Raw genomic sequence first — 16,005 nt, 5'->3', positions numbered from 1 at the left:
GAGGAGTGGAGGGACAGGTAGGAAACACAAGTGAAGGCAGAGGCAGGAACACACAGACCAGGGAACAAGGAAGAGCTCACAGCGGTGAGAACAAAGGGTGGATGAGAGGGAGAAGTGAGCGGTGATGGTTTTACACTTTTTATTATGAAAAATTTTAGATATATACAAAAGAAGACAAACTAATGTACCCAAACCCCAGCCCCAACAATCAGGAAGCCAGGGCCAGTCTTGTTCCTTCGATATCCCTACCCACGTCCTCTGCTTCCGTACTGTTTTGAAATGAATCCCAGACATTGTATCCTTTTAAGTGTAACTATCCCACTGTGTAGAGAAATGATTTCTTAATGTGAGAACTCCCTGAGGCCAAGCCTGCATTTATAGATGTGCAAACAGAGGCCAGAGCAGGCCACTTGCCTGAGGACACAGAGGTAGAAAGTGGCAGAGCCAGGGCTAGAACAAGACCACTAGCCTAAATTGGCTCTCCTTACCAAACCACACTGGTACCAAATCATTTCAGTAATTCTGCAGAGACACAAGTTGCTCCAAGACACAGAGGCTTGTTTGGATCCCAGGGTTCTGACACTCAACACCTGTGTGACTCTGAACAAGTAAGTCACTTAACCTCTCTTAGTTTTCACGGCCTTGTGGAAAATAGAGACACCATTAATACCTTACAGAACAGCTGTGAGGATCAATGAGATAATAGACATGAAAGCACTTTCTAAATATATTATAAAGTATTTACAAATCTGAGTAATTATTATATTTTATCCTAATTTTGCGACCAAAAATCAGACAATTCTTGATAGAAAACAGGTATATCTGACTAAATATGGCAATTACCATCCAAGCACTTTATAAGCTTCCTAAGCAAAATGATAGGGCTTTGCTGCCTCAGAAACCACCAGCATTTATTCAAGATGTGTGTGTGTGTGTGTGTGTGTGTGTGTGTGTGTGTGTCTGTTCACACTCATATGTGTGTGATGTCCAAACAGAAACCTCCTTACCTGTCTGATTCCTGCAGAGATTTTACCAGATGGGTATAGATGTCCTGTTCTTTCTTTAAGACTTGCATCAGTTCTTCATAGTCTGATTGTTGCTTTTCCTGGAAATGACAATAGGCATCTGACATTAAGGGAAGAATTTTAAAAGAGTACATCCTTACATTATGCAAACATATGTGGCTAGCTCTGGTTTTTAAAATCAGACGAAGGTGGGGCCCTGTGCCAGGCTCTGGCTCAGGCCACAGTCAGAGAGCACCACCTTCAGGAGGAGTGGGGAATGACGGCCCATCACTTACCCCAGAACAAAGCTGAGAGCTGAGCTTCCAACACTAAACAGCTGCTAGGAAAGGCATCACAGTTATCCGACTTGCCCATCGTAAAACTGTCACCCCTCAGAGCGGCTGGTCATCGTTTTCACAACACTATTAAGACTACCTTTCCATGCTTGCTGTTGCTCCAAAGAAGAGAAATTCACAAACCAGACCCTGACAAGTACTGAAGACAAGGGACTTACAGCAAAGCAGAAGTGGCCAAGTGAGGTGCTGTGGGAGGCATCCAACAGAATGATGCTAGAGACCTGAGCTGGATCTCTGCCACCTGCTAGCAGTGTGACTTTGAGTAAGCAGCCTGACAAACCTCTATGAGGTCCAGTCTCCTCATTTATGAAATGGGGATGTGGTTTTGTGAATTAGCACTCACAAATATGAAGGGTTTTTCAAAGTTCAAATTTTGGCTCTGCCACTTATCAGTTCTGGGACTTTGGAAAGTTACTTACTAGGAGCCTTGGTATTCCCTCCTGTGACATGGTGGACAAAAAAAAAATAACCACCACCTATGGAGTCATGGAGCAGATCAAAGACAGACTGCGAACCGTGAGAAACCAGGGGTACGTGGAGAAATGGCTGATTCCAGTATTAGGACAAGGAAAATCAGGGGAAATGGAAGACACATGTACAGCACTTTTCTTGTGCCACAAAATAAGGAAGTACTTAAAGAGTAGAACAGTGGTTGCCACGGTAAGCAGGACAGAGGGGTATGGGAGATGTTGGTCAAAGGAAACAAATTTCAGTTATCCAAGATGAACAAGTATAATCTGGCCAAGAATCATAAAAGGATGCTAAAACTAGTGTGTGAAAGTTTAAAGATCAGGATATTTACACATACTCAAAAAACTTCCCCAAAATACTTATTAAATATAAAGGAAAAAAGAGTAATAGACAGTCAAGACACCTGGCAGACACCACCTTTATGAAGTTATCAGAGTTGGCATGGCCAGGAATGGGACAAATAGAATCGTGTACCACTGGATAAGACACAATGAGAACAGCATCGCTACTGTGATTTTCCTGCCAAAAGACTAGATGCATAGACTGAATCTAATCACCAAGAAAACACCAGACAGACAACCCAAGCTGAAGGACATTCCATAACACAACTGGCCTAGACACTCTGGAAGTCCCAAAGGCCATGAAGGTCAAGGAAAGACTGAGAAACTGCTCCAGATTAAAAACTGAAGAACCAAGACTACTAAATGCAATGTGTGATCCCGGATTGAATCCTTTTGCTACAAAGGGTGTTACTGAGACAGCTGATGAGATATGCATGAGCCTAAGGATTACAAGGTAGCAGTGAAGGAAACTAGTTTAGGCTAATTTCCTGGTTGTGGTAGCTGGGCAGAGGTTATACAGGAGAATGTCCCTGTTTATAGGAAACACACACCAACGTATTCAGAGAGGATAGGGCTTCACATGGCAACTTTCCGAAGGCTTAGGAAAAATAGAATCCTTTATTCTTGTAACTTTTCTATAAATTTGAAATTATTCCAAAGTTTAAAAAAACGTTAAAATAAAGTTAATGTGTACAGAATACCCAGAACAGTGCCTGGCACCAACTAGATGCTGGAGGGGTATGATATTCAGTTAACAGAGAAACTGGGGCTACAGACAGCCTTTGTAGTTCACATTGACTTCTGTTTTCTCCTAAAGTAAGATACCACTTAACAGGGGTTCTTAATGTGATTAAAATTTAGCCTGGGGCTGGGCACAATGGCTCACACCTGTAATCCCAGCACTCTGGGAGGCTGAGTGGGGAGGATTGCTTGAGCTCAGGAGTTAGAGACCAGCCTGAGCAAGACTGAGACCCCATCTCTACAAAAAACAGAAAACTTAGCTGGGCATGGTGGCACATGTCTGTAGTCTCAGCTATTCGGGAGACTGAGGCAGGAGGATCACTTGAGCCCAGGGCTTTGAGGTTGCAGTGAGCTATGGTGATGCCACTGCACTCTAGCCAGGAAGACAGAGTGAGACGCTAGCCTAAAAAAAAAAAAAAAAATTTAGGCCAGGCGCGGTAGCTCATGCCTGTAATCCCAACACTTTGGAAGGCTAAGGTGGGAGGATCGCTTGAGGCCACATAGCTAGACTCCACCTCTACAAAAACAATAAACAAAATAAAATAAAAAATTATCCAGGTGTGGTGGTGTGCACCTACAGTCCTAGCTACTCGGGAGGCTGAGTGAGAGGATCCCTTGAGTCCAGGAGTTCCAGGTTACAGTGTGCTATAACTGGGCTACTGCACTGAGCTTCAACATGGGCAAAAGAGTGACCCTGTTTCTAAAAAAAAATTAAAATAAATAAAAATAAAAAAATAAAATTTAGGGGCTGCATGAATGTGAATGGGGAAAAAATTAAATTTTTAGTTCCACTAACTTCTAACTGAAATTTAACAGGCCCTTCAATTATGAATTGAAGGACTATTACTACCACTAAAAGCCAGTACTAGTGGTATTACTGTGACTCTGTCATCAAAAGAAATAGTTATTTTATATATGTTGTAGATATCTCCAAGTATTCATTTTTATCACTACTTCAAAACTACAGTAGTCACTTTACTCACCATCATATTTGTTGTTTAATGTTTTAACAAGCACCATTTCTACAGCATAACATTTTTATATTTTGATAACTAAATTGCAAAACATTTAGTTCCCTTTAGAATCCTTTGCATATATTTTATGCATTTAAACATTTTTCCAGGGACGGGATCCTTGGCTTCGGCAGACTACCAAAGGCATGCAGAGGGCAAAAAAGGTTAAGAACCCCTGAGCTAGGAGAACACCGCTCTATTTCTAACCCTGACAAAACAAGGCTAAGGCACCACTTGCTGATTAAAAGTTGTAAATGCTAAACCACCAGCTTGGTCATGATAAGTTAGTCATCCAGACTGCTAGAAATGTCAGGCCCTTTTGTAAATCATGCCACATGTCACTGGCACAAGGAGCTTCCAAATGCCTTTTATAGACAACAACAGTATCACGTGGGATTCTCTCAGCTCCCACCTGCACACAACCGCGTGTGCAGCCTAAAAATCCCAGAGAAGAGAGGGGGTAGGATTTAAATAGGACATCAAGCCCAAGAAAGATATCACGTCCTCAGCCACCACGTGAAGTGCTTTCCAGGCACTTTCTCATTTAATCCTCACACCAACCCAATGTGTCATGTGTCACCAAGCTCTCTGTTTCAGAGATGAGGAAACTGTGGCACAGACGGCTGCATGCCCAAGGTCACAGAGGGGAGGCAGGGTGTGGGTTCTTCTTCAGCCCACCCATCATTGCCCCATAATGGATGCAAAACACTGGGTGCTTGACAAGGGTGACGTGTCAGCCACACAAAGGCCAGCCAAAGAAAATAAGAAAACCTACTGCTTCTTGAGGCAGTAATGTGAGAGGCTGCAATGGTTAAGATTACATGACCTTATTAACTGTGTGACCCAACGAGTTACCTAACCTCTCTGTACTTCAGTACCCTCACCTATAAATGGAAGTAACAATTCTACATATGTCACAGGGTTGTTAAGGGAATTAAATGAGTTAATCTAGACAGAGTTCTCAAAACAATGCCTGGCTCAGAGTAAACACTTGATAAATGTCAGCTGTAACTATTATTCTTATGCTCCAAGTACTACGCTAGTCAGTTACATATTAATATATTAATATATCATCTCTACTTGTCACAGCATTCCAGGGAAGTATTTAATTCTCCCACTCTTCAGATGATGACACTGAGTCTCTCTGGGAGCAGAGGCAAGTTATTTGAGTCCACTCAGCTACTGACTGGTAAAGTCAGAATTTGTGCTTAAGTATGTAACTTCAAAGCCAACCAAGAAGGGATAGGGAAAAAAGACCAATATGGATTTCTGGAGGATGGCGTAGAGACGGCAGGAATGTATGTACGTGGGACCCCGTATCTTAACTGCATCTCTGCAGGCCGGGTTCCAAGTCCTAGAGGAGGACAGCTCACTGCCACACCAGGGCCTGGATGCTGGCTCAGCCCCCTCCACACTCCTTTCTGGCAGCTATTCCAAAGCTTCCCCATGTTTCTCAGGCCACTACTATCCTCAGCTCCTGCCCTCATCCTTACCTTCTGCCCTTCCATCTGAGCCCCAGGAAGGACCCCTTCTCCCTCTTCAGAGACCGAGTGCCACCATTTACCACTCTCCACTGACACACTCCAGGGCACCTTACGGGATGCACTCAGGCCAAATCTCACCAGGAAACTACCTGACTGAGAAAGATGCCCTCCTCCAGCTGCCAGAGCGGAGCATACTCATTCACCTTTGTCCCATGCCTAGTGCACCAACTACCTGTTTACAGGGCTGAGGGCTCCCTGCAAGCAACAGTGTCCTGCGCCAGGCACAGTGTCTGACACAAATCAAATGCTGCCAAAAATACTTGCTGAACTGATGATTAAATAGGTAAGAGGGGAACACAGGGACTGATAACGAATCTTAAGAGCAGAGATTCCTGGGGGTATTTTGCATAATGGAAGTCAGAGTGAGTCAACATCTTCCTAGAAGCAAATTGCTTACCCATGTTAAATAAATGAACTCTTCGGAGCCATTTGGGTCCCATTTCATCAATCATCTATTCCCCTGTGTTGAATCATGCCCCATTAGAATGAAGTCATTTGGCTCCCTCAGCAGAGCTGACAAACCAGTAGATCTCCTTGGCACAGAGGCAGGGGCCAGGCTGCCCAGAGCCGGGTAACGAGAAGCACCTGCTCAGCAAGAGCAACCAACCCCCAGCCCCTCCAAACAAGCAGCACCCCAGACAGGAGGCCTCTCATCGCAGAAGACGTGCCTCTGCCACACACCTGCCGTGTGTCTTGCTCAGCACTATGTGCTCCACGGCCCCTGGAATGACCACCCAGCTCACGGCATTCCCCTGCCTCTTCTGAGAACTGTCCCTAAGACACAGGAGCAAGTCCCAGGAAGACTCCTCTCCTTTGTGAGCCAGGCCCTGGGCCCATGCTAAACCAGCACAATTCTCTCCCAGCAACTGAGAGATTTAAACTGAGACACCAGACATCTGGGAGTCACTGGGTCTGAGGCATGTCAAAGACAGAACCCTGGAGTCTGCGACTTCTGTTGTCGAGATGTGTGGAGCCGCTGGTTTTCACCCTCCCCCACAGTGTGGCTGCTCAAGTCTTGCTTGGCATCTGTGAGCGCCTCCAGTATGATCCCAATCTATACTGCCTCTCGTTGTTGTTTTGCTCCAACTACTCGAGGTTGGATTCTGTAGCCTGCAACCAAAAGAACCTTAACTAATACACATATTATTTCTAGTCCTCTCAGAAGGCAGGCATGTAATTGCCCACTTTGAAGATTAGGAAGGTGAGTTTCAGAGAGATTAAGTGATTTGCTAAAGGTCACAAAGCTGGTAAGTAGCAGGACTGGCATTTTCTACTCTACCATAGTTTCCTTAATGACTCGACGGAAATACATGTTCTGTGCAGACCACAGTCTGAAGAGGCAGCAGACATGTAAAGAGAAAGCTTAATGGATCACTTCTTGGTAATCAGGGCAATTTAGTGTCCTAGTAGATGGATGATGTCTATTTCAGTAGCTGTGTCACACAGCCCTGCAACAAAGACATTAATTTTAATACTCAGAAAATTCGGCAGCGATGTCCCAGCCATGTCAATACCCAAGCTATAAATCTCTGACTGCAGCAAGTTAAATATGGTCAGTGTGTTTTACTCTCTATTCTTCAATTCCCTGATCATCTAGCATTAACTCTCAGGATCACACAATGATTAGAAGGAAAACAGACTGCCCAACATCTATAGAGACATCATCATAGCCTCAAGCTCTTTGTAGAAATGGGCAGAGGATAAATCCTAAATCAACATAAAATGGCCAAGGGCATAGCAAAAGAAATCCACGTTTGCTACAAAGAAAGAACTACAACCTGAAAAGTATACCTTTCGTGGGGGTGGGGGGGATTGTAAGGCTGCAACAGTTGGGATTTCTTAAATTGACAGCTAGAAATTTATAATTCCTAAGTGATAATGTATAATTCTTTATCTACAATTTGAAATTAGTCTTGCAGAAAAGAATTAAAACCTTTGCTAAAATACCTAGGTATTTTGCACAGTAATTTAAACATCACCAGGATATGAATACTAAATGCCCAGGCAATGACTTTATATTTGTAGTTATATGAAGCACAGACCCACCCAGCACAAAAAAACTAAAAACAAAATGGAGCAGATGATAAAACTAGTGAAATTAAATTTTAAAATACTCAACCTGTTTAATAAATGTGTAAATATTTTGTTCAACATTTGATACTTTTTACATGATTCAAATGTGATTCAAAATAGCAAAGTTTAACTATATATTCAAATTAGTGAAAATATTTCTATCTAAAAAATCTACTGGGCTGCTATCTTGTTACAAAACAAACTATGCCTTATTATAGGTTAATGTGAATCTTAATAGCCCAACTAAATTTGGTGAAAATCAAATAACTAAATGCAAGTTAGCATAATAAAATATTAGCCCTCTGAGATTTAGTTATCAGACCTATGCAAGGTCACCTAGGTGAAATGACAGAGCCAAGACAGAAATCCAGGCCTCCGGATTCCTGGCCCAGCCCAGGGGTCCATGTTGACACTCTCAAGAGAAAGAGCAGAGGCAAATACAAAAACGGTCAGAATTAAGAAAGAGCTCCAACTCTTCAGCCAATGATGCCCTCAGGACCAGGTCTGATACAGAGCCGACATACAGCACAACGGCTAGTACTGATGCTGAAATACTAAACTATTTCTACACCAATTAGAAAATAAACCTTGGTCCATCCACTCCAACCACCCCAGCTGCCCTGGCCCATTCCTGTGAACCCCTAGAGACCTCCCCGTGATCTAATAACTACAGGGTTGGTGCCCGGCTCCAGCCCTACTGCCCGAGTCTGTTCTGATGGTCGATGCCCATGTTGTACCAGTTAATTATTTTGAGACTCACCCTTCACAAAACCACAAGCCACGATCACAGCCATTCATCAGAGAACTAATATGCCTAAGAGTTCTCTATCTTCCGAATGTATGAACTTAATTAAAGCCAGGTTTAAAAAAAAAAACAACAAAAAAAACCTTGGCCTAGAGTTAATTCCTTTCCCTTCCCATATTTGGCTGCCTAGTTGCATTATTCATTCATTCATTCAACAAACATTTACAGAGCCAGGAAATGGACTAAGCATTGGGATTCAGAGTACGTGCCAGTTTCTGACCCCTGAAGTGCCTGCCCAGGGTGCTGCACAGGGGTTCAGGGGAAGGGAGGTAGGAAGGTGGATCCCATAACTGACACACAAGGAGTAAGTGCTACCACGGAGCACTGTGCTAAGTGCTGTGAACTGGAGGACGAGGGGACCTGGCTAAGGGAAAGCTCCACAGAGAAGGTGACATCAGAGTGGCAGCTGTAGGGATGTCCTGTGAGCAGGTAAACAGGGAAGGAAAAGTCATTCCAGGCAGATGTAACAGCAGGTGCAAAGGCACAGAGTGGTACAAACATGGTGTTTTCAGGAATCTAACAAGTTGTAGCTATTGCTGGAGATGAAAGAAAATGAGATTGGAAAGATAATTTGGAGGCAGATGAAAAAGAGCCTGCCATGCCATTTTTCATATGTGTTTGAACAGGAGAACTACTAACCACTTGGGATTACTGAGAGACTGATCCCTGATAGAGCAAATGAGGTTTCTCTTTAACAAGCTGTGATTTCTCAGTTTCAGGGACAGTGCAAATACTAATGCTCAGCTAAAGGATATTAATCTGTAAGGTAGTAGGCTAAGAACTCCTACTCTTACCTGTTATAGGCTCAATTATCAGCAAGAAGGCATTTGAGGATCTCTAGATCAAAGGAGTTATCAAATATGGTTTAGAAAAGAATATGAATACACTCGCATGTGAATGTCCAATTTCAGTCAAACTCACCTCAGAGAAGATGACTTTGCTGCCAGGTAACTGTTGAGAAGAGCGTTTTTCTGTTATTAAACCTTCACTCCTAAACTCAAGATCCTCTGTAGTCATTAAATAATGGTTCTGCTGTATTACTTCCAAATCTTTTTCATTGAATTTCTAAGGAGATGAAATAATTATAAGGAAGTTTTCATCAAAGAAAAAAGTATTAAGACATTGTCCCAAACTCTTTAAGGAAATATATTTTATTTTTTCATAATACCCATATGTCCCCTAAATAATTTCCACCATCCCAAAATACCAGACAATTACAAAACCATAATGCAACTCTATTTCTATGTTAGTACAACTTAGAGAATAGCAGCATGCCAGCAAGGCAAAAACAACGATGGTGGCAGTTGTCACAACCCTTCCTGACTCACCACCGTGAATGCCTTTCAGTAGGTGTGGGGGACAGAACCCAGGCTCTGGCCCAACAGAACTGGTTCCAAACCTCGGTCCTCCCTGCTTAGGGTGCGATCTCTGGGTCTGTTTCCTATGCTGCAGGCTTACTAGAATGATTAGAGGGCTTCTATATCAAAACCGAACAAAGTCTTAGTTTCTCTTGAAATGTTACAAAGTTTGAACTGTCCATATCCACAAAGAGATTTGACTTCCAGGAAGAAAAAGCCAAGACTACAAATACTGTTATAGGGTCTGGACACATATGATGATGACGCACAACACAACTCCCCTCAATGATCCCTCCAGAGGATCTGACATCTAGCACAGAACCTATTCCTAACCACTTAAACATGGTCCTAAACTAAGACTCTGTCCACTCTCTGCCAGAAATCAAGGGTAGGAAACACATCTTACTCCTAAGCACCCAGCAGAACTAATTTAATCATGCCAAACTTTCATAAGAAATTAGATGAACACAAACAAGAAAGCAGAGGCAATTCTTTGTAAAAACCCACTGAACTATAATCGAAAGAACTAGGAACCAAATAACCAACACTGACTTTCAACTGTCATAATACAGTTGTGCTTAACTTACACTTTTCAATTTTTTTTTTTTTTTTTTTTTGAGACAGAGTCTCACTCTGTTGCCCTGGCTAGAGTGAATGCCGTGGCGTCAGCCTAGCTCACAGCAACCTCAGACTCCTGGGCTCAAGCAATCCTTCTGCCTCAGCCTCCCAAGTAGCTGGGACTACAGGCATGCACCACCATGCCCGGCTAATTTTTTTTTTTCTATATATTTTTTTAGCTGTCCAATTAATTTCTTTCTATTTTTGGTAGAGACAGGGTCTCGCTCTTGCTCAGGCTGGTCTCGAACTCCTGAGCTCAAACAATCCGCCTGCCTCGGCCTCCCAGAGTGCTAGGATTACAAGCGTGAGCCACCATGCCCGGCCGTACACTTTTCATTTTTTAAAGCCAAATTATATAGTTTCACAGTCAAATAGCACTTTAAGGCTTCAATGGAAAATAGCAGTCCTCTACCTCTCCACTTCTCACCTCTAAGTCCCACTCCCAGAGAACAACTTGCACCTCTTTATTTTTTGTATTTACCTCCATGTTTCTACATTACATTCTTACTCTCACATTTCTTCATTTCTTAAGTTTAGATTTCATTTACTGGCTCCTATCATAGAAGTTTAAGGATTCAGCTCCTACATTCTCTGCCCCTCAACACTTTTCCTAATTATGTCATAATTTTAGTTATCGACAACTAACTATTACTAAATCATTTTCTGCATTTACATTACAGCCACACAAATACTGCTCATGGCTCAGCCACACCGTGTTCCATGATTACATTTCCTTGCATGTTCAGTTCTTTGCTTATCTTGGAATTAGTAACTACTTTATTCTATTTGTTTACTTAGTTCATAAAATTATGTATTTAATGTTAATTTACCTCCTAAACTCTCTAGCAGAACTTCAAAATTCCTCTCATGGAGTCAAATACATCAGGTAATTGACCTCTTCCATTTTAGTTTCTTGGAGATCACGACTGAAACTCTCCCTCAATGGCTCAAATCTGGGCTCTCTACCTAAGCGGCTCAGCTGTCACCCCGGGGCTTCCCTTCACCCCATCCCAGGTGAATACTTTCTGGATCCCATGTCTCTCTCTTTTGATTATTCCCTCATTTATATGGAGTCATCCTCCAAGAGCTTCCTACAAAGAGCACATAGGAGGCTGATGATTTTAGGCACCAAATGTCTGAAAATGCCTTTAGTCTGCCCTCACACTTACTGACAGCTTGGCTGAGTACAGAATGCTGGAGTTGAAATCACTTTTCCTCAAAATCTGAAAGCATTGCTCTTCTGATCTTCTGATTTCCAGTGTTGCTGAGAATTCTGATGTCATTCCAGGTCTGGGTCCTTTGTATGTGACCTGGATTTTCCTCTCTGTAGAAGGTTTTCAATCCTCTTTATCCCTGTGTTCTGAAATTTCACAATGACATGCCTTGGGGAATGGGTCTTTTTTCATTCTTTGTGCTAGAAACAGAGTAGGCCCTTTCAATGTAGAAACAGCTATCCTTCCATTCTGGGAAATTTTTTCCTGTTACTTTGAAATGTTCCTTCCCTCTCCTTTGCCTGTTCTGGCTTTCTGGAACTCCAGTTAGTCATATCTTGAACCTCCTGAATCAAGCCTCTAATTTTCTTATCTTTTCCCTCCCATTTTTCTAAATTTTTATCTGTTTAATTCTATTTTCTGGAAGACTTACTCAATTTTATCTTCCACCTTTTCTAATTTTTCTATTAAACTTTTTATATCTGTGATCATACTTTCAATTTCCAATAGGTCATTCCTCTTTCCAAATATCTTTTTTATCAGTCCTGATCTTATTTCCTATGGAAAGGTGGTACAGTGTTGAATTTTTTGGTCTTTTAAAAGCTGTCTAGTCTTCTCCTACTTGCATTGTTTCCATTTCTTCTATGTACCTTTGTTCTGTTTTGGCCTTTGTCTTCCTCTTAAATACTTTTCTCCCATTTGATGAACTCAAGCCATCTATTTGCTTTTAAGGGTTAAAAGTGCTCAGAAGCTCCGTGAGTGTGGAAAGGACATGTGAAAGGTGGCCTCACTGTGAGATGCTCAGGTGGAGACCTGGCCGATTTTTTGGAGGACCCCCAAACGTTAGCACCTTTCAGTCTTTCCTCCCCTCCGAGGAGTCTCACTGCTGGGGATGCACACTTCCCCTCCCCACCATTTTCAGTCAAGCTATCCACTTCTGCTTTCGGTTGCATCTGGTGACCTCCAGGCCAGAGCCTCTCTGGTTTAATGTCTCCAGAAATCTTCTACTGGTGAGAAGAGGATCACCTACAACTGCTAAGAATGTCAGCCAAGTCTCTTGTTTTCAAAGGTACCAGGTAAGGTACATCCAATGCCTGCCGAGCCTGGGGTTCTGCAGCATAAATCAGCTTGCTTCTTGTTGGCTTTTCATCCCAAAGGCACACAGCAGAGTGGAGAAAGCTGAATCCTATACTGTTACCACCTGCCCATCCACTTATCCAAAATATCCAACTCACACCTGCTGTTGTACCTGCTCCCATTCTCCAAGTTAGTCCTTGTAGGTTTATACCTTTTTATTCCTTCACTGTTATTTTAATGAGGTTTCAGTATGAAGTAGAGTTAAATAGCCATGTTCAATCCAGCATGGTACCTGTAAGTCTGAGTTGAATCTCAAAAATTCACTGCCATGATCCAACAAGAAGGGTGTTCCAAGACAAAAAGGAACAGTTAGAGGAGAAGTACAGAGGAAGAATGGACATAGCACAAGTACTCGATGAAAGTACTCGCAGTAGAAGTACCTCAGTGAAATGGGCTGGGCACTACGGCGCAACAGGCCAGGGCCTGAACCCAGGCTCTGCCATTTACTAGTCATATGACCCAGGATAAGTTAATCCCTTCTCTGAGCTTCTGTTTCTCCAAACTTACTTCTCTGATGACTGAAGCTCAAATGACATAAGGAAAGCTCTAAAGTGTTCTAAAATATTGCAATGACAACTTTAACCATAAATGTTCCTACAAAAGAGTTTAAAAAAATCAAAAATAATCCGTGCTAACTCAAAAGACTTAAATACAAAAGAAAAAAAGTTACGGTACCTGAAGCAACAAGTCCTTTTGATTGGCACTTTCTGTTAGATGTTTGATCAGTTGCTCTTGACTGTGCAATTTTTTATTGCTCTCATTCAAAAGACTCTTATACCGATTCTCCACTGCTTTCTCTTTTTCATTAACTTCATTGCGTAATTTTTCAACTTCATTTCTAAGGTCCTACCAGGAGAAAAAGGGAAAATGGACTTTACTTGACAAAAATTTCAAGGTGACAATCTCTTACGTGTTTGACTTGCTAAATTACTGCTATAAAAGCAAGATAATAGATGCATTCAACAAATGTGTACTTCCTTCTCATTTGAAGTCTTACAAAAGCCAACTTTAAGAATAATCTGAAATTTGAATAGAGCTCTATGCACAGATATTTATCACAACATTATTTACAATGCTAAAAAAACAAAAAGAAACTAGATAGCCAACGATAGAGAAATAATTATAAAGAGTACAGTATTTTTAAAAAGCACAATTATAAGTAAAAACAAACCTGGATACCAAATTGTATATATAATACGATATGGCTTGTTTTCTAAATGTTTACATAACTGTTGTAAGGCTATGCGGTAACACATCCAAAAATAACAGTATATCTAAATAGAAGGATTATGAGTGACTTTTCAGTTGATTTTTACTTTTTTATTTTTCTAAGTTTCCAAAATCTTGTACCACTTTCATAATCAGAAAAAAAAATTGTCTTAAATACCATTTACAAAGAATTTATAATAAGATGGAAAATGTTCATGTTATAACATTAAGAAAAAAACAGGAGAAAAAGTATACACTATGATTCTGACTACCTTAAAATATGTACTATTTGTAATACTGAAGCACTATTCATAATAGTAAAAGGTTGTAAACAACCCAAATGTCCACTAATAGAGGAATAAACTATGGTACATTCTTATAATGGAGCACTCCTAAACTATAAAAGAAAAGATGACTCTCTAAATATACTGCCCTTAAATAATCTTCAGAATATATTGTTAAGGGGAGGTGGGGAGCGTATCCAAAAGAAATAAGTATGGATAGCATAATGCCATTTATTTAACCATAACACAAATTAAATGATTGTCTATAAGGCATAAGAGAGAACAAGGTAGAAGAGACAGAGATATAGACTAGAACTCATTTTACAGATATGACAGTGGAATCATTAAATGTTTACATATTTATCTTAAAATAAAAATCCCCTAAAACTGAAAACGGAGCAAACAGACAAACAAATAAATCTAACTGTAATGAGTTGATTGAGAGGAATTATTTCAATAACTTTAAAGCAAAATAATTTGTACATCCCTTGTGGGATATTTCTCTACAGACAAAAGAGACCAAAAAATCTTAAACTGTTTTCAGTAATCATGTTCTAAGTAAGAATATTGGTATTGTTACTCTGAAACTGTGTGTACATATAATATATATTAAATAAGTAATTATTAATGTCCTAAGAACCAAGACTTTAAGCATAATATACATAAGAGGATAAAATGTGTAATTATAAATCTGAATTTGAAATATCAATATGAACTCATAGTTTCTGTTACTTCCACTGAAAAAAATCTGTGTCCTCTTTGGTATCCAGACTATAGCTTCTAAATAGCATTTCCTATCAAAAAGAACAGGGTTTTTAAAGCAGTTCTTCTCAAAGTGTAGTCCCTAGAACAGCATAATCGGTGTCACCTGATACTAGACCTATTAAATGAGAGACTCAAAAGGTGGGTAGGGCCCATCAACCAGTGCTTTGACAAGCCCTCCAGGTAATTCTGATGCTCACTGAAGTTTGCCTCCTCAGAGAAAGGGATGACTGCAGACTTGGGGCAGGAAGGTATAGTAGGAGTGCAGACATCTTTTCCTATCAGAAAGGAAGGAAGCTATCAACAACTACAGTGTTCATGTCCAAAGAACTCAGGAATCAACTAGAATAAACTTTTCCACTGTCCAAAGACAGGACAATTAGAATTATAATAAGCATAACAATGAGTTAAAATATATCAAAATGTTAAAATCTATGAATTCATAATGATAGTATAAAAAAAAAAAAACACCTTTGGTCACTCTGACAGAAGAATAACAGCGCCCAAAGATGTTCACATTTTAATCACCAAATGGCAAAAGGGAACAAAGGTTACAGATGGAATTAAGGTTGCTAATCAGCTGTCCTTAAAATAGAGAACAGCTTGAATTATCCAGGTGGGCCCAATAAAACCACAAAGATCCTTAAAAGTGGAAGAGGGAAGCAGGAAAAAGGCTCCCCCAGCCACCACAGGCTTTGAGGATGCAAAGGGGCCACAGGTTTAGAAATCAGGCAGCCTCCAGCAGCTGGAAAAGGCAAAGAAGCAGATTCTACGCTAGAACCTTCAGGAGGAATGCAGCCCTGCCAACACCTGGATTTCACCCCAGTGAGACCCATTTCAGACTTCTGACTTCCAGAACCGTAACAAATTTTTACTGTTAAGCCACCAAGTTTATGGTAATTTGTTGCAGCAGCAATAGGAAGCTATTAATAATACGGTAGCTTTTGGAGGATTCTAGGGAACTCTTATTTTGTCTTTCCTATATGAACTGCACCTCAGGGTAACTAAATAGGTGATGAAAAAGAAGTTTCTCTTTACAGAAGTATTCAGCTATAAAACAAAAGAATAATAAATTAGA

The 16,005-nt window shown here is 40.9% G+C and overlaps 1 protein-coding gene across 1 annotated transcript in view; it reads right to left on the bottom strand.

Moving 5' to 3' along the window:
* CDK5RAP2 (CDK5 regulatory subunit associated protein 2) overlaps positions 1-16,005 on the bottom strand; it is a 194,998-nt gene that overhangs the window by 91,660 nt on the left and 87,333 nt on the right. The window contains 3 exon segments of the mRNA XM_012664386.1: positions 1,008-1,105; positions 9,270-9,413; positions 13,348-13,518. Of these exon segments, the coding sequence (XP_012519840.1) occupies positions 1,008-1,105; positions 9,270-9,413; positions 13,348-13,518 (413 nt within the window).

This window comes from Propithecus coquereli, unplaced genomic scaffold (genome assembly GCF_000956105.1).
Source record: "Propithecus coquereli isolate 6110/MARCELLA unplaced genomic scaffold, Pcoq_1.0 Scaffold89, whole genome shotgun sequence".
NCBI classification, from domain to species: Eukaryota; Metazoa; Chordata; class Mammalia; order Primates; family Indriidae; genus Propithecus; species Propithecus coquereli.
This window is presented reverse-complemented; position numbering and strand designations above follow the sequence as displayed.